The sequence below is a fragment of the Scyliorhinus canicula genome, chromosome 4, assembly GCF_902713615.1.
Source record: "Scyliorhinus canicula chromosome 4, sScyCan1.1, whole genome shotgun sequence".
Taxonomy (NCBI): Eukaryota; Metazoa; Chordata; class Chondrichthyes; order Carcharhiniformes; family Scyliorhinidae; genus Scyliorhinus; species Scyliorhinus canicula.
In genome coordinates, this window is record NC_052149.1 from 85,478,632 (window position 1) to 85,501,358 (window position 22,727).

The 22,727-nt window shown below is 50.3% G+C and overlaps 1 protein-coding gene across 6 annotated transcripts in view; it reads left to right on the top strand.

The window, feature by feature from the left end:
- Nucleotides 1-22,727, top strand: part of axdnd1 (axonemal dynein light chain domain containing 1) — a 314,107-nt gene that overhangs the window by 90,667 nt on the left and 200,713 nt on the right. For all 6 annotated transcript variants that reach the window (XM_038794662.1, XM_038794663.1, XM_038794660.1 and 3 more), the window contains exons 10-12: nucleotides 424-545; nucleotides 11,883-12,023; nucleotides 18,363-18,467. In XM_038794662.1, the coding sequence (XP_038650590.1) occupies nucleotides 424-545; nucleotides 11,883-12,023; nucleotides 18,363-18,467 (368 nt within the window). The remainder of the gene's footprint in view (nucleotides 1-423; nucleotides 546-11,882; nucleotides 12,024-18,362; nucleotides 18,468-22,727) is intronic.

Here is a 22,727-nt window from a genome sequence, read left to right on the forward strand (position 1 = left end):
AGGCATCTTGACAAACAGGTGAATCGGATGAGAAGACAGGGATGCAGACCCTGGGAGTGAAGAAGGTTTAGTTTAGACGTTCTTCATGATCGACATGGGCTTGGAGGGCTGAAGGGCCTGTTCCAATGCTGTACTGTTCTTTGTCTTTGTAGTACAGCACCAACTCCTGTCTTCCTTTTGACCCTGTGGACTTCTTGATTTAGTCTCCATTATTTGCATTATGGCCCTTCAACTAAGTTACTGGAAGTGTAAAGATCTATAGGCGGTTGCTTTTACTAAACTCTTGTGCTAAAATAATGTTAGATATGGGGGTTGGATCACAAAAGGTGAATGTATCATTTTACTAACTGAACAGAATTCGCAAATTCACTCATTTGTTTAACTCCATTTCCTAACTACTTTATTATGGTTCCAATTACACAGATGCATCATTTGCTGGACATTGTGAAAAAAGAGCAAGACATTTATAATATTGTATTCCATGAACTTATTCGTCAAATCAGTGTGGATTGTGCAGAGCGAGGAGAACTTCTTGCCAAAATCAGGTCTGTCAGGCGATTGATGATTAGACGATTACTGTATTCTACACATTATCACTTTGTTGCTACCACAGTGTGTCTTTAACCCATATGCGGTGGACAAATGACTGCGAGCTGGCTTTGTTTAATCAAATAGTATTTATTCACATTCAAATAAGGTTACAGTTACTCAATCACACCATCCAACACAAGTTATTTTACAGACTACTGAAGTTCATACTAGACCTTAACTAAATTTCTTACTGGACCTAAAGTTATTAGAGTGACTAGCAAGTAACCAAGGCCTTTATCTGTATTCAACTTCGGTGGTCGTCGATGTTTGGTCATTGGTCTGGTCATGCTCTGGCTCTGATCTGCCTTCTGTTCGGTGACATGATGGTCCTCTTCGTGGTGGCCGCTGAAGATCACCATTGTTTCGTTGCTGTTGCGAGCTGCTGCCAAGACAGTGATTCTAAGGATTTGCAGCACCTTTTGTACGCTATTGGTTTTGCACTCTTTTGGGCGGTCCCTGGGCCATTACCAATCAATTGATAAGAGTTTGATCACCCTGATCAATCAAGTCCAATCAGGGACTGTCACATTGATTTTGGGGTGTGCACTCACTGGCCATGTCTGTAGGTGTTAGGGACACATAGACACTTCCAAATAAGGAATGTAGGTGCCGTTGTGTCTGCTTTACATTCGTGATTGACAATATGTTTCCTTTGTCCCTGGGATGGCCTTTTTTCATTGTATTGTAAAGTCTAGGCTGCAGCTTGCTCTTCAATGTTTATTTCAGCCTCAGCCGCCAGTGGGCAGATGGTAGCTTTGATCAGTCTGCGGGCTTTGTCCGCATAGTTGGGGACCCACTGGGCATAACAGGAAGAGAACCCGAGGCATCTTTTCAGGGCCTTGGGGCAGTGGGGAGGGGGAGTTGCAGGAGGGAGCTCATACGGTCGGGGTCGGGCCCTAGGACACCGTTTTCCACGACATAGCCGAGGATGACTAGTCGGGTTGTGCGGAAAACGCATTTCTCCTTGATGTAAGTGAGGTTGAGGGCTTGGGCGGTTTGGAGAAACTTCTGAAGGTTGGCGTTATGGTCCTGCTGGTCATGGCCACAGATGGTGACGTTGTCCAAGGACGGAAATGTGGCCCGCAGCCCGTACTGGTCCACCATTCGGTCCATCGATCTTTGGAAGACCGAGACCCCGTTTGTGACGCCGAAGGGGACCCGGAGGAAGTGGAAAAGGTGGCAGTCTGCCTCAAAAGCTGTGTAGTGGTGGTCCTCCGGGTGGATTGGGAGCTGGTGGTATGCGGACCATGTCCGCTATCCAGGAGAGGGGGTACGCATCCAGATGCGTGTACCGGTTTATTGTTTGGCTGTAGTCTACAACCATCCTGTTCTTTTCCCCGGTCCTGGTAACCACCACCTGAGCGCCCCAGGGGCTATTACTGGCCTCGATGATCCCTTCCCGCAAGAGCCGCTGGACCTCGGACTTGATAAAAGTCCTGTCCTGGATACTGTACCGCCTGCTTCTGGTGGCAACGGGTTTACAGTCGGCAATGAGATTTGCGAAGAGCAGGGGTGGGTCGACCTTCAGGGTCGCGAGGCTACAAAAGGTGAGAGGGGGTAAGGGCCCGCCGATCTTTAGGGTCAGGCTCCTCAGGTTACATTGGAAGTCCAGTCCCAACAGACAGAAGAGGAGCGCAGAGATCGGGGAGTACATATAATTTAAAGTTTGCGTATTCGATGCCCTGTATCGCGAGGTTCGCGACAGTATACCCCCGGGTTTGCACTGAGTGCGATCTAGAAGCGAGGGAGATTGTTTGAAGTGCAGGGGAGATTGTTTGAAGTACCGTGTCTGGGTGTACGATGCTCCCCGTGCTCCTGGAGTCAAACAGGCAAGGCGTTTCATGTCCATTGACCCAGACGGTCACCATGGAGTTCCGGAGGTGCTTTGGGCATGACTGGTCAAGGGTGACCATGCCGAGTTGCAGGTAGCCGGCGTGGTCAGAGGTGGTGGTGTGGTCCCAAGATGGCGGCCCCCGTCGGCCGCACGTGTCGAGCATCGATGAAGATGGCGGCCAAGATGGCGGCCCCCGTGAGTCGCACGTGTTGTGTAGAGTCGGAGATGGCTGCCCCCACGGACAACATGAGGTGGGTGACGCGTCTGAAGGGGGAGGAACCGGCAGGCACGCAGCCACACTGCGGGGTCTGCGGGCCTCTTAGTCTGAGAGCTGGGCCTGTGATTTGGAGGACTTGGACCTGGCCAGGCAAACTTTGGCAAAGTGTCCTTTCTTGCCGCAGTCGCTACAGTTTGCGTTCCGACCCGAGCAATGCTGCCTGGGGTACTGGTGTTGGCTGCAGAAGTAGCAGGGTAGTCCCCCGGGTTGGGCGGGCAGCTGCGTGGCACAGGCCTGGGGTACTCTCTGGTTGGGTGTACAGGAGGGGGTTGCGTGGTCGGAGGGGAAAGCATTGAGGCTCTGAAACGCTACTTCTAGGGAGGTGGCTAGTTTTACCGTCTCTTCTAGGTCGAGGGTGCCCTTCTCAAGCAGGCGATGTCTGACGTAGTTGGACCGGACTCCAGCCACATAGGCATCCCGGATGGCGAGTTCCATGTGTTGTGAGGCCGTGGCGACTTTGTAGTTGCAGCTTCACACGAGTACTTTCAGGTCGCTTAGGTACTCCTCCAGCGACTCCCCGGGGCGTTGGCGGCAAGTGGCGATGAGATGCCTCACGCACACTTCGTTCACCGGCCTCACGTATTGCTTCAGGATCGCAACCGCGTCTGCATGTGTTGTTGCTTCCTTGATTTCCACGGAGATTTGATGGCTTACCCGGGCGTGGAGGAGGCTCAGCTTCTGTTCGTCGGTGACGGAGGGCGAGGAGGAGGAGGTGAGGTAGGCCTTGAAGCATCGGAGCCATTGCAAAAAAAACCCTTTGGCTTCAGCTGCCTGTGGGTCGAGTTCCAGTCGGTCAGGTTTGAGGGCTGCTTCCATCGCGATGTTGTAGCTGATGAAATTGATGCGACCATCAATCCACACGAGATGGAGAGTTGAAGTGAACTGTGGCTTTAATCAGCTAGAACTGTGCCTGCCTGTGACTGCTCTGCACTGAGAGCCACCTGCAGGGCAGCAGCTTTATATACCTCCCCTCAAGGGGCAGAGCCAGGGCCGGAGCCCACAAAGGCACCAACATGATACAAAGTGGTGTAATACAATACAATGGTTCAATAGGTGGAGCCCGCAAGGGCAACAACATAGTACAATGCAATACAGTGGTGAATTTTGCTGTCTTAATACATTCACCACAGGGATGTAGATAGGGAGGGATCAGAACAGAAGAGGTACCTGGGCAGCATGTTCATCTTGATTGTCTGCACTCTCCCTGCAAAGAAGGGTGGGAGTGCGCCCCGCCTTTGCAGGTCCCTCTTAATTTCCTCCACTAAACTCATCAGGTTCCACTTGCGGGTCCGTGTCCAGTCATGGGCTATTTGGAAACCCAGGTAGCGGAATTTGGTCTGGGCCTGTTTGATTGGCAGACCCCTAGCTCTGCTCATTCCCCTTTTGGGTTCACAGGGAAGATTTTGCTCTTACTTAAGCTTGTAACCTGACAAGGCTCAGAACTCCTTCAGCAGTTTCATTATTCCTTCCATGCTGGCGAGGGGATTCGAGATGTAGAGGAGCAGGCCATCTGCGTAGAGTGAGACTCTGTGCTCTCTATCTCCCCTTTGGTTACCTCACCGTTCTGAGAGCGATCGCCAGTGGCTCAATTGCCAAAGCAAACATCAGCGGGGACAATGGGAATCCCTGTCTCATGCCTCTGTGCAGCTGGAAGTATTCAAAACTGGTAGTGTTTGGCCGTACGCTCGCCACGGAAGCGCAGAACAGTAGTTCCACCCAGGGGCTGAACATTGGCCCAAACCCAAACCGCTTCAGTACCTAGAGTCACAGACTAAGGTCACAGTATCTTGTCGATTGTGGCAAGGCTTAAACAAAATAACAGGCTGCAAAGCAAACCGAGTAGAATCTCTGGCAGCAGCGCACCCCTCCCTGAGGAACTCAATGCATTCTATGCTCGGTTCGAGCAGGAAACCATCAAACCGCTGTCAATTTCCCCAGCAGCCTCGGAAACACCCATATCTACAATCACAGCTAGCAAAGTCAGATCGACCTTCTGGAAAATGAACCCGCGGAAAGCAATGTGTCCTGACTGAGTACCTGGTCATGCACTCAGATCTTGTGTGGACCAACTGGCGGGTGTGTTCGTGGACTTCTTCAACCTCTCTCCACTCCACCCTGAAGTTCCCACCTGCTTCAAGAAGACCATCATCATACCGGTGCCAAAGAAGAACCAGGCAACTTGCCTCAATGACTACCGTCCAGTGGCTTTGACATCTATCATTATGAAGTGCTTTGAGAGGTTGGTCATGAAATACATTAACTCATACTCCCAGAATGCCTTGATCCACTTCAATTTGCATACCGCCGCAACTGGTCCACAGCTGACACTATCTCCCTGACCCTGCAATGATCCCTGAAGCATCTTAACAACAAGGACTCCTACATCAGACTCCTAATATTAACTACAGTTCCACCTTCAACTCTATAATCCCAGCCAATCTCATATCACAACTCCAAGACCTAGGACTTGGCTCCTCCCTCTGGAAATGGATCCTCAACTTTCTGAACTATAGACTATAATCGGTAAGGACAAACAACAACACCTCCTTCACAATAGTCCTCAATACACTGCCTTGCCTACCATTCTGCCTACACACACGCCTGTGTGGCAAAATTTGACTCCAACTCCATCTACAAGTTTGCTGATGACAGGACCATAGTGGGTTGTATCACAAACAATGATGAGTCAGAGTACAGGAAGGAGATAGAGAACATAGTGGTATGGTGTAATGACAGCAATGTCTCCCTCAATGTTAACAAAACTAAAGAGCTGATCATTGAATTCAGGAAGCAAAGTATCATACACACCCCTGTCTGCATCAATGGTGCTGAGGTGGAGATGGTTGACAGCTTCAAATTTCTAGCACATCGCCAACCATCTGTCAGGGTCCACCCACCCACGACCAAGAAAGCACAACAGCGCCTATACTTCGGCATGTCTACAATGACTCTTAACAATTTTTACAGATGCACCATAGAAAGCGTTCTATCTGGCTGCATCAAGCCTGGTCCATAGTCCTCAGGTGAAGGAGCAGTGCTCCGAAAGCTAGTGTTTGAAACAAACATGTTGGACTTTAACCTGGTGTTGTAAGGCTTCTTACTGTGCTCTCCCCAGTCCAACGCCAGCATCTCCACATCATGTTGGCAGAAGGATTCGCCTTGCTAGTGAGTCTGCAAACATTTCCCGCAGGTGTGGGGCCAGTGCTGGTGCAAAATCTTTATAGACGTCCACCGGGAAACCGTACGGCCCCGGCGCCTTCCCCATCTGCATGGAGTGAATGCTCTTCATGACTTCCCCCAATACGAATGGTGCTCCCAGGCCCCATCCCCTATCTTCTCTCAGGACTGACATGTCCACTCCGTTGAGGAACCGCTTCATCTTCGAGTCCCCCACTGTACAGCTCCCAGTAGAAGGTTATAAAGGCTTCATTGATTTGTTCTGGCACTGTGACTAGCTTGCTGCTCATGTCTTTTACCTGATTTATTTCCTTCGTGGCTTCCTGCTTTCCCAACTGGTGGGCAAGCAGGCGGATGGCTTTGTCTCCATGATCGTAAAAGGCCACCATGTCTGGCCGAGCTGGTGCACTGCTTTCCCAGTGGAGAGCAGGTCAAAGTCCATTTGTAGCTTTTTCCTCTCTGCCAATACTTTTGTGGTCGAGGACATGGAGTACCACTGATCTATCTCCAAAATGGGATAGTTTAGCAGTTGCCTAGCGCCCTCTCATTCCTATCTTTGCGTGCCATGAACGCAATAGTTTCTCCCCTTATGACCGCCTTCAGTGCCTCCCAGAACATGGAGGGTGAGACCTCTCCATTCTGGTTGTTGGTAATGTACCCATCTATGGCTTGTGATATCTGTTCACTGCCCTGCCCTGTCCCCGACCACCCAGGGGGCTCCAATGATCTCCGAGCCCCCTGGCATGGCCATCACGCCTGGTGTCCATTTTTGGAGACCAGTACTAATTTGCGCCAGTGTGAGGCCTGGCCAATTGGTAAATGCTACATGCCGTTGGGATGGCCTCAGGACGTGTGTTCTCACAACGTCCGGGCACCTCGCATGGTGGCTGCGGTCTGTGTCCAACGCCGCCACAGTCGGGGGGGGGAACCTGTTCCGCTGGCAGGGGGAGCTTGATGGGGACTGGGGGGACTGGTGGCGGGTGGCCTGTGGGTGGCAAGGGGAGTTACAGGGGGACAGTTTTTGGCAGGCCAGGTCCTCGCATGGCTAGCACCATGCTGTACGGTGCGGCCACCACCATGCGCGGCCAGCGACTCGGCCATTCTGCGTCTGTATCGGCAGGTAAAGGGAGCTATATGTGGCACGGCTGCTTGCCCTCCACTGGGCGGTGCAGGGATGCCGCCGACATTTGGTCTTAACACCAGATGGATCCTGCGGACATAGCCGCAGAATCGGAGAATCCAGCTTCACAAATGTACAAAGTCTGCCATCATCTCATTCTGGTTTTTTACTCTTAATTAGTGATGCGACCATCAATTCACTAGACACACGATTGGAAGTAAACTGTGGTTTTAATTGTCTTGCAACTGAGCCAGCCTGTGACCAGAGGAACTGAGAGCAGGCTTACGTCTGCAGCACTTTATACTTCCGGTTAGTGGGAGGAGCCATGGGCAGAGCCCTCCTCTCCCCCTATGGGCAGAGACACGCAACGGCTTACATACAGAGCCCACAAGGACATAATACAACACAATGCAATACGATGTGAATTACAATGCAGTATAATTCACCACATTCACCCCCTGTAAAAAAATCAAGTCCAGCGGGGGTGATGGGTCTACAAATTGAGTCGGTCTGGTGGCCGAGTCATCCTTTGGGATTGGCGGAGCACCGGGGTTGCAGCTTCTTCATATGGCTGGGTGGTGACGGTCAGTGTGGGTATGAGGGTGGACTCCGGGGGCGTTTCGGCCCGAGCTTCATTCCTGACCGGTTCGACGGGCGATGGGGGGGCGCAGGAAACCTATAGGCGCGGGGGCGCGGAGCGTGGGCAGGGAACCTATAGGCGCGGGGGCGCAGGGCGTGGAGGGTTGGATGGTGTGTAGTGAGAGGGGTACCTCGGCGGTGGTGGTGGTGGATCCCGCAGGCGCCAGGTCCCGGAGGGAAACGGTGTCCTGACGGCCGTCAGGGTATTCAATGAAGGCGTATTGGGGGATCGAATGAAGTAGTAGCACTCTCTCTACTAGCGGATCTGTTTTGTGTGCCCGGACGTGCTTCCGGAGGAGAACCGGGCCCGGTGTCCTCAACCAGGATGGGAGCGAAGCCCCCGTGGTAGTGCCCCTAGAGAAAACAAATAGTCGTTCGTGAGGGGTCTGGTTGGTGGCGGTGCACAGGAGGGACCTAATTGCATGGAACGCGTCGGGGAGGACCTCCTGCCAATGGGAGGTCGGGAGATTCCTGGACCGGAGGGTCAGTAGGACGGTCCTCCAGACCGTCGCGATCTCCCTCTCCACCTGACCGTTCCCCTTTGGGTTGTAGCTGGTAGTCCTGCTCGAGGCGATGCCTTTGTCGAGCTGGTACTGACGCAGCTCGTCGCTCATAAAGGACGAACCCCTGTCGCTGTGTACGTAGCTGGGGAAACCGAACAGGGTGAAGATGCTGTGCAGGGCTCTGATGACTATGTGGGAGGTCATATCGGGGCATGGGATGGCAAAGGGGAAGCGGGAGAACTCATCGATGACGTTCAGAAAGTACACATTTAGATTGGTCGAGGGAAGTGGCCCTTTGAAATCGATGCTCAAGCGTTCAAAAGGCCGGGAGGCCTTTACCAGGTGGGCCTTGTCTGGTCTATAGAAGTGCGGTTTGCACGCCGCGCAGATCGGGCAATCCCTGGTGATGGCTTTTACCTCCTCGGTGGAGAAAGGCAGATTTCGGGCTTTGACATAGTGGGCGCGCCGGGTGACCCCCGGGTGGCAGAGGCCATTGTGGATAGCTTTCAGGCGGTAGTCTTGCACGCTGGCGCACGTGCTGTGGGACAGGGCATCTGGGGGCTCGTTGAGCTTCCCCGGTCGCTACATAATATCGTAATTGTAGGTGGAGAGTTCGATCCTCCACCGCAGGATTTTATCATTTTTAATTTTGCCCCTTTGCGAGTTGTCAAACATGAAGGCAACCGATCTTTGGTCGGTGATGAGGGTAAACCTCCTACCTGCGAGGTAGTGCCTCCAGTGCCGTACGACTTCCACAATGGCTTGAGCTTCCTTTTCGACTGAGGAGTGTCGAAGTTCTGAAGCGGAGAGGGTTCGGCAGAAGACTCCCTGCCTGATTCAGAGTGGCGGCGAGAGCGACCGCTGAGGCGTCGCTTTCCACCTGGAAGGGGACGGATTCATCCACCGCCCGCATGGCGGCTTTGGCGATGTCCTCCTTGATGCAGTTGAATGCCTGGCGGGCCTCAGCTTACAGTGGGAAGAGTGTGGTCATAAATAGTGGGCGGGCTTTGTCTGCATACTGGGGTACCCACTGGGCATAATAAGAGAAAAATCCCAGGCACCTCTTGAGGGCCCTGGGGCAATGAGGGAGAGGGAGTTGTAAGAGGGGGCGCATGTGGTCCGGGTTGGGGACCAGGACTCCGTTTTCCACGACATAGCCGAGGATGGCTGGCCTGGTAGTGCGGAAAACGCATTTCTCCGTATTATAAGTGAGGTTGAGTTTCTGGGCGGTTTGGAGAAAACGATGGAGGTTGGCGTTGTGGTCCTGCTGATCATGGCCGCAGATGGTGACATTATCCAAGTACGGAAACGTGGCCCACAGCCCGTACTGGTCCACCATTCGGTCCATTGCTCGTTGGAACACCGAGACCCCATTCGTGATGCCAAAGGGGACCTGGAGGAAATGGAAGAGGCGGCCATCTGCCTCGAACGCCGTCTAGTGGCGATCCTCCGGGCGGATTGGGAGCTGGTGGTATGCAGACTTCAGATCCACCGTGGAGAATATGCGGTACTGGGCGATCTGATTAACCATGTCTGCAATCCTGGGGAGGGGGTACGCATCGAGGAGCGTGAACCGGTTAATGGTTTGGCTATAATCCACTACCATTCAGAACTTTTCCCCGGTCTTGACGACCACCACCTGGGCTCTCCAGGCGCTGTTACTGGCCTCTATGACTCCCTCATGTAGGAGCCGCTGCACTTCGGCTCTAATAAATACCCTGTCCTGCAGGCTATACCGCCTGCTGCGAGTGGCTACGGGTTTTCAGTTCGGAGTGAGGTTAGCAAAGAGTGGAGGGGGGTCCATTTTTAGCGTCGCTAGACTGCAGATAGTGAATGGAGGTAGGGGTCCGCCGAAGCTGAGTGTGAGGCTCTTGAGATTACATTGGAAGTCGAGTCCAATAAGAGTGGGGCGCAGAGGTCGGGGAGTACGTACAGCTGGAAATTAGCATAGCTGGTGCCCTGAATCGTTAGGGTCACGACAGTGCGCCCTTGTATGTGGACAGAGTGTGAGCCCGAGGCGAGGGAGATAGTTTGCCATGCAGGGAAGATAGGGAGCAAACAGCGTCTTACCAGGTCAGGATGTACGACGCTCTCGGTGCTCCTGGAGTCGAAGAGGCACGGTGTCCTGTACCCGTTGATTTTAACGGACATCATTGAGCTCTGGGGGTGCTTTGGACGCGACTGGTCCAACGTAACTGCGTTGAGTTGCGGGTAGACGGTGGCTCGATCAGCTGTGCTGGAGTGGGCCCGTGATGACTGACCGCTGAGGTCGTAGTCGTCGAGATGAGGTTCAGAGGCTGGAGAAGATGGAGCCCAAGATGGCCGCCCCCATGGATCGCAGGTGGCGGGCGGCGAGGAAGATGGCGTCCAGGATGGCGGCCCCCATGACTCGCACGTGGCCGGCCGCGTGGAGGAGGCTTGCCAAGATGGCGGCCCCCACGAGTTGCACATGTCGGGTGGAGGCGGAGTCGGCATACAGGCTGCAGCATTATGGGGCCTGCGGGCCTGTGAGTTTGGGAGGCGAGTTCTTTAGACTGCGGGGGAGCTTGCAGTTTTCGACTTTGCCAGGCATACTCGGGCATAGTGTCCTTTGCAACCGCAGCTGCTGCAGGTCGCATTGCGGGCCGGGCAGTGCTGCCGTGGGTGTTGGGGCTGTCCACAAAAATGGCACACTGGCGCTGCATAGTGGGTGGGTGGCTGCGCGGCGCAGGCCTGGGGCAGTCGCTGGTCGGGGGCCCATGATGGGGTCGCTTGGTCCGCGGGGAATGAGTTCAAACTGCGGAACGCGACCTCCATAGTTGTAGCTAACTCTACAGTGTCCTCCAAGTTCTGGGCCCCTTTCTCAAGCAATTGCTGGCGCACATAGTTAGATCTGAGCCCTGCAACGTATATATCATGTACCGCGAGTCCCATATGCTGGGCGGCTGTTACAGCCTGAGTTTCAGCTCCTCTGTAGTCTTGGAAGTGCTTGATTCAGCCAGGTAGGCCTTGAAACATCGAAGCCAGTGTAGGAAGATTTCCTTCGCCTCTGCAGCTTGCGGGTCGAGTTCTAGTCGATCAGGTTTGAGGGCTGATTCCATAGTAGTTTGCTTCAAGTTTTCTAAGGCTATTAAATTGATGCGACCATCAATTCACTAGTCACATGATTGGAAGTAAACTGTGGTTTTAATAGTCTTACAACAGAGCCAGCCTGCGACCAGATTAACTGAGAGCAGGCTTACGGCTGCAGCACTTTATACTTCCGGTTAGTGGGAGGAGCCATAGGCGGAGCCATGGGCGGAGCCAACGGTGAAGCCCAGTACAAGCTCCTCATCTCCCCCTATGGGCAGAGCCGCGCAACGGCTCACATACAGAGCCCACAAGGACATAATACAACGCAATGCAATATAGTGTGAATTACAATGCAGCATAATTCACCACAATTAGTATTTACTAATGTACAGGTGACGAGTTGATTACCCAGGATGAAGGAAAGTAAATTGGCAAGCAATTGTTTGAGGGTATGGCAGCCTACAAAATAATGGCTGATTGTTCAACGGAATTAGCAGAATCATGTGGACAAAGCATTCATTCACTCACTTGACTGCAAATGTCATTTGATGTGGCTGAATTTGCCCATATCGAGAGAAGAAAGTAAAATGAATCAAAATTAGGCAGAGAACAAGTTTTTAAAACTGGCGATTTTGATTAATGTTTCAGTTTGAAGTATATTCTAATATTTTGATTCCTTTTTCCTTCCAGAGAAAGATATGTAAGTTTATTGGACTATATTCCTCGCCATCTGAATAGCATGCACAATGAAATTATGATGCAACGAGTGTTGGACAAGCAACTTATTACGGAGCTGTTTGTCTTTCAAAATGCCGTTGAAAAACTTAACAGGTAATATATTTTAATCATAGGGGCCAAACAAGAAATTCTGTTTCTTACAGGATGCCAGGAGTAGTCAGTTTGCCAATGAAATAATAATTTCCAATTGAAAAATGAAATGAAATGAAATGAAAATCGCTATTGTCACGAGTAGGCTTCAAATGAAGTTACTGTGAAAAGCCCCTAGTCGCCACATTCCGGCGCCTGTTCAGGGAGGCTGTTACGACAAAAGCTCAAGAATAGTACAGAAGTAAATGGGGGGTTCACAAGATTGGATTTGACTATGAAGTTAAACAACCTTGCCGATTAATTCAAGTCGCAGAAGTGAATACAGGTGACCTACAGGCTGCTTAACCTGGTTGATGACGTTACTGTTGCTGGATGTTTACAGATCCTTTTGACACAAGTTTCAACAGAGGTTGGGAAGGGGAAATCCACCAACATACCACGAGATCTCTGTGGCGGCTTCCTTTGACATCCGTCACAAATACAATTTTTTCACGGTTGATTGCAAAATCAGGCCATTTGAAGAAGTCATTATTTAGAAGACACTCTGGATTATAATTGTGAATCTTAATGTGGATCATCCAACAGTCCCAGTACATTGAGTTTTGGTAGTACAAGTAGGAAGTCTGTTTAGCTGTTTAGCTCACAGGGCTAATTGCTGGCTTTGAAAGCAGACCAAGGCAAGCCAGCAGCACGGTTCGATTCCCGTAACAGCCTCCCCGAACAGGCGCCGGAATGTGGCGACTAGGGGCTTTTCACAGTAACTTCATTTGAAGCCTACTCGTGACAATAAGCGATTTTCATTTTTCATTTCAAGTCTAAGGAAGGGGATACTAAGGTCCATCAGAAATCAGAATGGGGATTTTTAAGTCTTAGAGGTTGTTGAGTTCTGAGTATATTGGAAATGGCATCTAATACCATTTTGTGGAAGAATAGTCCCCAGAAAAATGGAAGCTAAACTTCCCTTCAAAACATCACTTCCCATGTATACCAGCATGACCAGTATGTCAGTAACTGGTCATGCTGGTCATTAGCCAGCTCTTACATTAAAGCATTTCAAATTAACCTTTATGTCCTTCAAAAGAAATGATGGAAAATAATGGGCTAATGGTGTGGTATTATGTGATATGCATTCCATTTGTGGTTTACACTGGTGTCCAGTTCTGATACTACGGTACTTTGCCCAGATATATAGTTTTCACGTGTGGCGATGTATATTGAGAATATGGGAGAGGGGACTTCAAGAGGTAGATTTTGGGCAGGATTCCCTGTCCACCAATGCCGGATTCGTGAATCACGAGCAGGCGCAGAATCGGGCATCAGCTGAACATCAAGGTCAGTGCTGGGTGCCCAACAGAAGGTCATGCTCCGGTGCCTCAATAGCAGTGTGAGTGTGTTCCACACCCCGTGCCGGCGTGGGCATACAAATCGTACAGTAACAGCCATTAGCATATCATTAACGGGCCTGACCTGGTATTCTCTCGCCTCCCGTGATGCTCCACCTCCACCAGGCAGAGGTGACCCCGGCGCAGTTCGCTCATGGTATTTAAAAATGGGAACCGGGGGCTGTGGCTGCAGGGGGTGAGAGAGGGGGCAAGAAATGTCTCCAAAGACGCAACCGTGGGCTGCCAGTTGTGCCACTGGCTGTGGGGCGACTGCAAAGGCCAGGAGACGTAGCGGGAGGGGGGACCAGGAGATGGGCCATGGGCCATGGGCTTGGGATGTCTCCCCCAGGACCAGGGTGTCTAGCCACAGAATACCATTGCTGCCATCTGGCTGTGCACTCCACAGACAGACTGCCCACTGTGGCCCATAATGCCCCCGAAATCCCAGGCTACCCACCTAGGAACTCCCCGACCCCAGCCAACCCATCAACTGGACGTGCGCAGGGCAGCACAGTGGTGCAGTGGTTAGCACTGTTGCATCATGGTGCTGAGGACCCGGGTTTGATCCTGACCCTGGGTCACTGTCTGTGTTGAGTTTGTACATTTTCTCCATGTCTGCATGAGTCTCACCCCCACAACCCAAAAAAGATGTGCAGGGTAGGTGAATTGACCATGCTAAATTGCCCCTTAATTGGAAAAAAATTATTGGGTACTCTAAATTTATATTTAAAAACTTGACGTGCGTATCCCAGCGCAGCCTGCGGCCCACCAGGTGTTGGCATCCTTCCGTGCTATCATTCGAGCTCTGCCCCACTGCAGGGAGAACAGGTGGGTGCAAAGTGCAGCCCAAATAGCAGACACGTGCACTATGGCTCTTGCCAACCTCCCTGGCACACTGCCCCCCTCTAGAGCAGATGCCCCACCAGTGGCACCACCACGCAGCAAGAAAACCAGCTGTACTAAGCCCCGTCTACCCACTGTGCGCCTGCTCCCATCCATCCTGCCCCAGGATTGATAGGCACAACCTGTGTGTCACACAGAGAACCCATGGCATAGAACATAGAACAGTACAGCACAGAACAGGCCCTTCAGCCCTCGATGTTGTGCCGAGCAATGATCACCCTACTTAAACCCATGTAACCCGTATACCAACAATCCCCCCATTAACCTTACACTACGGGCAATTTAGCATGGCCAATCCACCTAACCCGCACATCTTTGGACTGTGGGAGGAAACCGGAGCACCCGGAGGAAACCCACGCACACACAGGGAGGACGTGCAGACTCCCAGTGGAGGAACGGCATGCCTTAACCGATGAGGTGGATGTGGAGGAGGGCCAGAATGGGGAGGGTATGGGACCCTGCTAGGCACAAGAGGCCGCAAGATATGTACGCCATGGCCGCTGCATACGGGACAACATGATCATCTCCAGGTTCACCGATGAGGGGGCCTGGCCTTGGAGGTCTGGCCACTGGCAGCTCAACTGTCTTGTCCTACCCCCACAACCCCGCCCCCACACAGACATCACTCCCCGCACCCATCCTCTCCCTGCACCCCATCCCCCACCCCAGCAACCCCAGCCCCTTCCGAGCTTCCCACCAGATGCTCCACAGCATGTTGGACGTGTGTGGCGCTAACAATTGCACTCAAAGACGAGAGACATGTACAATCGAGGCTTTATTGCTGTGTGATGCTATTCCTCCGGCTGCAACTGTAGACTAGGGTCTGAGTGACTCACACGCATATTTATACACAGTCTTGCTGTGGGCGGAGCTAGCCGGCAGGGGATTACCAGAGGAACCTGTATTACAGGTACAGCCATACATCCCCCTACTGCAAGTATGCATATCTACAGTGGTTATCACCACAACATGGTCTGGTCCATGGGGCGGAGGATGATGACGACTCACTCTGCAATGAGCTCTGGTGCTCTGCAGCGGCTGACATAATTTGACTCCGCCATAGTGTCACACAACACTGTCCACCCGGGTGATCCCTGCATGCATGCTAGCCATACTTAGAATTTACAGTGCAGAAGAATGCCATTCAGCCCATCGTGTCTGCACCGACCCTTGGAAAGAGCACCCTACTTAAGCCTAGGCTTCCACCCTATCCCTGTAACCCAGTAACTCCACCTAACCTTTTGGACACTAAGGGGCAATTTAGCATGGCCAACTCACCTAATCTGCACATTTTAGGACTGTGGGAGGAAACCGGAGCACCATGCAGACACAGGGAGACAGTGCAAACTCCACACAAACAGTCACCCGAGGCCGTCCTGAGATGGGCCCACAGTCCTTCAAGGGGCGGGTCCTGGGCAGAGGGAGGCGGGGACTTCCGACCATTGACGGGTAACGTCCTGGGTAGGCGCTACCACACAGCGTGTCCGTGTCTCTGGCCCAGGCCCCTACTGCCTCCGAGGGCAGTCACTGGGGACACCCCCGACTGCCCTGGGTGCAATGTCTGTGCGGCGTCCTCGAACACCCACACCCTACATCATCGGCCTCATACACACACACACACACAAAACCAGCTCCCCCCCCCCCCCCCCCCCCCCCCCCCCCCCCCCGCTTCGCCCTCTCAAACTGACACCAAACTGACACATCCTATTCACCCAGCCCAGCCTATCCCTCACACACTGCGCATAGTGGCCCAAAGCAATTCAGAACGTCAGTGAACATGTTTATTAGTGACAGTGCAATGTACAATAACTGTACCCTAATGAGCTGCACCTGTGCCAACTTAACTGGTGTCTAACCTTCTACTCTTACGTGTCCTAACCCAGGCAGGCCATCAGAAATGGTGGCGGCCCACTGCATATCCCACCCTGTGGCCTGGGTCCCCTTTGGCAGCTATCCTGTGGAGCTTTTGGGCCTGGATAGGGCTGACAGTCCTCCAGGTGTCACAGGTGGTATGGTGCCACCCTTTTCTGGCCGCTGCCCATCGGATGAGCCAGGAAGACGTGGGGAAGATTCAGAGGTGCTGCGGTGTTCTGCCGCCAACCACCCTTTGGGCGTCACTGACACGGGCTCCATCACTTCCTCCTCCCATGGGGTGCCCGATGGCCCCCAGCTACTCCTTCGGACAGGGGTGCGGCTAGAGCAAGCTCTGGTGGCTCCATCGTTACCTGACGATGCCAGTCCTGGAGGCCCACTCTCATCTCGACCAGGATGTCTATGCTCGACATCATGGAGCACAAGGACAATGCCACGTCCCTCTGGGACTGGGCCACATGAGTCAGGGACCATGCCAGATCCCTCAGTGTCCGGCTCAGGTCAACCATCGCCAGGTCAATGCTTTTGTGCCCACAGCCACGGCCCTTTGCGGCGCTCCAGAGTCACGCTCTGGAGAACCGTAGCAATGTCCATGTTACCCTGGTACATGGATGTCTGTGACATGGCTGCCTTGTCCCGTGCCTGAGCCACCACCCGCACAGAGTGCCCTTGACCCATGGCCTTTGCACCCAAGGCCTCCACCGCGCACGCCACCCATTTTGTGTTAACCTGGCTGGCACGCATGGTCGGCAATGCCTCCTGCTCCTGCAGGTGGTTGGACTCCTCCAACTGCACCTGCAGGCGCTGGATTGTTGCTGACAGCCCCTCATGTAGTCCCCAGCTCTGCAACTGCATCTCCAACATAGATGGGAACGCCCTTTCCAGAAGCTTTGGACCTGTCTGGATGGCAACTAGTCCCTGGGATCAGGCCAGACCTTCCGCTCCCTCAAGGGTTCCTACCTCTAACTGATGTACTGCTTCATATGTGTGTGTTGCGCACCTGACAGTGCCCTGGGAGCCTCTTTACTAAAGTGCCCAACCTAGGTGAGTGTCCCTGGGATGGTGGAGGGTGCCGATTACAGCAATCACGAGAAGTTGGTGTTGTCCCCAGACATGTGCCACGGGGTTGCGGCTGGGAGCCTGGACGGTCCCACCTCTTTGCCTGGTTTGCGGGGTTGTGGCTCAGGGCGTGGGAACCAGCTGGTTCCGCCTTGTTTGGTGGTGACCCTGCAAGACAAAAGAAGATGCATGGTGAGATTGCGGGTTGGCGTGGTGTTGGTAGGCAGGAGGGGGTAACTCACGTGCCACAGGGATATCACAATGCATAGGGGGTTCACTTGGATGTTGGGGGAGGGCATCCTCCCATGTTGCTTTCGGGCTGGATGGGACGTCGGGGATTTTGTTGTGGGTCTTGGAGATCGGGCGCCATTTAAAATGGCCTATCGATCTCTCGCTACAACGGGGAGTTCCAGCGAGCAGAGCTCTCCGTTGTAAGAAAGGGGGCATTCCCCGTTTAGGTCCTTTATTCAAAGTAAGTTGTGTTGATTAATCATGTGTTTCTCGACACTGTGAGTATCGGGAAACACGAGGCTAAAGCGCTCGGGGACTTTGTTCACTTTTGGGAAGATCGCGCCTTAAGTTTCTCAAACGGAGAATCCCGCCCTTTAACTTTCACTACCAGGAGGGAAGCAGCCAGTATAGGATCATCACAGTAATCTGCCCAATTTCCCTTTGCAATCATTAGAATCTAGCAAAATGTATAATAAGCAGATAATCTGCTATTGGTCCTAAAATCCTGTGAGACCTATACATGTATTTTCAGCAGGATTAAATATAAGTGATCAGCGGGTATAAATTTAGGCTGATTTTCCTCAGGACATAGACAATATGGCAATTGTAGCTTTCCATGTCACCTCATCGAATGAGAGTTAACTCAGAACTCAGCACAGACCAAGGATTAACCCTGGGAAATATTTGATACTGTATCACATTGGAAAATGAAAATTTTTACACTAAGTTAGTAAGTAATGACATCTAAATCATTACATTTGGTTCACAGCTATTGAAGATCAGCAACATACTTTAGGAATTGTACGGACAGCATGTAGACTTGGTCCTTCAGATTGTAATTTGTTCCTTTATCACAGATCATGTGCTCTATACCAATTCTGTGTCTTGTTTTCAGTGAACTTGGTGAACTTCGAGAACGGGACCGCATGGTGGCAAAGACTATAGAGAAAACACAGGCGGAGCTAACGGGTGCATTGCTTGATGCCCAGAAAAATGCCAAGTGAGCCTGCAGCATCTGACGCAGATACTCGGATAAATGGTAGATTAAAAAGAAAAACTATGTGAGGATGAGGTTCCACCAAGGAAGAAGCATGCATTATTGTGGATAAAGGATATGGGATCTGAAGCTTAGCTAGGTTTAAAAGGATGTTAAGATTTGACATTATCTATTACACTGAAAACCAATTTAAGATTATCAGTTGGGCTTGCAGTGTTTTTTTTATTCGTTCTTGGGATGTGGGTGTCGCTGGCTGGGTCAGCATTAGTTGCCCATCCCTAATTGCCCTTGAACTGAGTGGCTTGCTAGGACATTTCAGACAGTTAAGAGTGGGTCTGGAGTCACATATAGGCCAGCCCGAGTAAGGACGGTGGATTTCCTTCCCTGAATTAGTGAGTCAGATGGGTTTCATGCAATCAGCAATATATCAAAGTCATCATTATACGTTTAATTCCAGATTTTTATTGAATTCAAATTTCACTATCTGCGATGGTGGGATTTGAATCCGGGACCCCAGAGCATTATCTTGGGTCTCTGGAGGATTAGTCCAGTGACAATACCACATACCACCGCTTCCTTTCTTAAATAGTGGGGTTACATTGCTGCATTCCAATCTGCAGGACCCATTCCAGTATCTTTAGAATTTTGGAAGGTGACCACCAATGCATCAACTCTCTCTACAGCCACCTCTTTCAACACTCTGGGATGCTGATCATTGGGTCCTGGGGATGTATCAACTTTCAGTCCATTAATTTCTCCAGAACGATCTTCATAATGCTAATTAGTTCTGCTCTACATTTTCGTGAATCCCTTGGTTCTCGAATATTCCTGGAAGGTTTTTTCTGCCTTCTTCTGTCAGTTTAGTTTCTCCGCTATTTCTTTATAAATTTCCCTGTCTCTTCTGTTATGAGGCCATATTTGTCTTTGTTAATTTTCTTTCTACGTACTTATAGAAGCTTTTACAGTCCATTTTTATGTTTGCTGCTCGTTTACTCTCATTCTATTTTTATTTGTTGATTTCAAAAATGCTGCCAATCATCAGACTTACTACGCTTTTGGCAACTTCACAAGCCTCTTCCATTGAACTAATGTCACAGAATCACAGAATAATACAGTGCAGAAAAGGCCCTTCGGTCCATCGAGTCTGCACTAACGCATGAAGAACACCTGACCTGCCTACCTAATCTCATTTTCCAGCACTTGGCCCATAGCCTTGATTGTTATGATGTGCCAAGTGCTCACCTAGGTATTTTTTAAAGGATGTGAGGTATCCCACCTCCACCACCCTCCCAGACAGTGCATTCCAGTGGGGAACTGGATGAAGGTTCTGCGGCAAGACTCGCTGCTGACTTTGAAATTGTTCACTTCTTGCATGAACACATAATTCCACGAGCAGTGTTTTAAATTTTTTTTTTCGAGTACCCAATTATTGTGTTTTTTTTTCAATTAAGGGACAATGTAGCTTCGCCAATCTACCTAACCTGCACATCTTTTGGGTTGTGGGGGTGAAACCCAAACAGACACGGGGAGAATGTGCAAAGTCCACACGGACAGTGACCCAGGGCCGGGATTAGAACCCGGGTCCTCAGCGGCGTAGTCCCAGTGCTATCCACTGTGCCACCGTGCTGCCCTCACAACCAATGTTATACTTCACAGGAGAAGCTGATGATGATTATGATTGTGATGATTACAATAATAATGTTTACGATGATAATTACGAAGATGATAATTACAATGATGATGATTATGATGATGATGATTCTGATGAGGAAAGTGAAGAAGTGGATGACGAGCCAGAAGAGAAAGACCATGAAAGTTTATTCAGTTTATTTGACATGAGTGAAGAGGTGCTAACAAGAAGCATCCAATCTATGCAGGAGAATGATGAGTGTGACATTTGTAAGATGAAGGGTGTACAGGTTGAAAGTGAGATTGCAACAGCAGACAAATTAACTGAGAACAAACCAACTACGAGCAGCCAACTAGTAACTGAAGAAATAATCCCCATTTTGGAGCAATTGGCTCCAGAGAAGTACGTTTGTCCTATGCCCATGGGAAAGGTCCTGCAGTGGATTTCCAAGTACTCGACACCAGTCCATCAAAAAACGTACAGCATGAACAGAGGTATATCTTCGTACAATTCTCTAACAACAGATGAAGCATGTATCGTTATATCAGATGGGGATGAGCCACTAATTGAGACTAAAACACAAAGTGAAGAAGTAATCCCTAATGTTGAGGACATTGATCTAATAATAACAATGATAATCTTTATTAGTGTCACAAGTAGGCTTACATTAACACTGCAATGAAGCTACTGTGAGGGTTTGCAGATCATTCCTGAAGTCGCAAACTTGCCTGCAACTTCGAAAGTATGCCGACATTAGATGCCTCACCAGTTGATTGGCATGCAGTGCAGCATTCGAGTGCAAGCACCATGGATCAACCAAAATGCCTCAATCCAACAAAGGATCCTGAAACAGCTATTACCGTAGAAGAGCGAGAAACAGCTACGACAGCAGAAGATCCAGAAGCAGCTTTTGCAGCAAGGGATCCAGAAACAGCTAATTCCTTGGCTGAGACAAGTAGCAAGAATAATGCTCTAGGTGCACAGGCAGATGTGAATGTGGACTGCACCAACTTAAAAATGATGGCACTAAAGCTCAGAAGAAAAGGAGAAGGAAAGAGCTGATTATAAAAAAAAACGAAGGAAGGGCAAGAGAAGAGTCGAGAAAACAGCCTTTCGACCGGGTAGTAGCCGCGACAGTGAAGACATGAGCATCGACAATAAGGCCAATGTACAAGAACACACACAGAGTAGGAAGCATCATTTCAAGAGGCTGAAAGAGTTGGTAGCTCAAAGACCAGACAGAAAACCGGTTTTTCGAAGAATGAAACAAAGTAACGTATTCAGTCAATGCTCAGGAGACCAACATGAAGATGCCGTTAACCTGAAAAACGGAATGTGTAATGAACTGTGTGTACAGAGACACGTTTGAAATTGTTATGCATATCATGTTTTGTAAAGCACAGTTAGATTTGTATATGTTACATGTTTGAAATTGTTATGAATATCATGTTTGGTAGAGCACAGTTATATTTGTTAAAACATTCACATTTCCAAAGGAAGGGGGATGTGGTGATATGCATATGCATAGTAATATATACTTAGATATATGACCTCCGACCAGCAGGTGGTGACATGGATCCACTATGTGACTCCATCAGAGGCAGGTCACATTAGAAGCAGCTACAGGAGAATTCACTAATCGTTACTGTTTGTATTATAGTTTATTTAGTTATCTTTCCACATGTTTATTTGTTAATAAACTATCTTACTAGTCAAGAACTAGATGTTCTGTGTGCGTCTTTACCGCGGCCACAACACTGAACATAACAGGTCTCACCGTTTTTAAGGGAGCATATTTTCTCTGAACCCTCACTTTCTCTTCCTTGAATGCATCCTACTAATCTGACATTTATTTATCCTCAACTATCTATTTCCAGTCCACATCTCAGCTTGGTAAAGTTAGCTTTTATCGAATTGAGAACTTCTATTCCTGATTTGTGTTTATCCTTGTCGATACCTGCTCTAAATGTAAGTGAATTATGACCAGTCCCACCAAAGTGTTCCCCGGCTGATATCTATGTAACTGCTGATGGTACAACAGAGTGATGCAGAATAAAGGCATCACTGTTGCATGATGCACTCGATATGGTAGCACACAGCTGGACATTGAATCTTGTCTGATTGGGGTGCATTTCAGCATTGAAATGTGGCATTCCCAAAGCCATGCATGTGCAGTCTATGGCATCTGCACCCATGTGAAGTCCCCTATCCTGGGAAGCCACGTATTTGCTCCGTGTGCTTGTCTCTTGCCAAATTCTCTTCATAGTTTTGCATTTATCAGATCATAGAGTCATAGATAGAGTCATAGATGTTTACAGCATGGAAACAGACCCTTCGGCCAAGCTTGTCCATGCCGACCAGTTTCTATCTTTAAGCTAGTCCCACTTGCCCGCATTTGGCCCATATCCCTCTATACCCACCCTGCCCATGTAACTGTCTAACTGTTTTTTAGAGGAACTAATTGTACCCGCCTCTACCACTGCCTCTGGCAGCTCATTCCAGATGGTCACCACCCTCTGTGTGAAAACATTTCCCTTCTGGCCTCTTTTGTATCTCTCCCCTCTCACCTTAAACCTATGCCCTCTAGTTCTAGACTTCTCTACCTTTGGGAAAAAATGTGAGTATCTACCTTA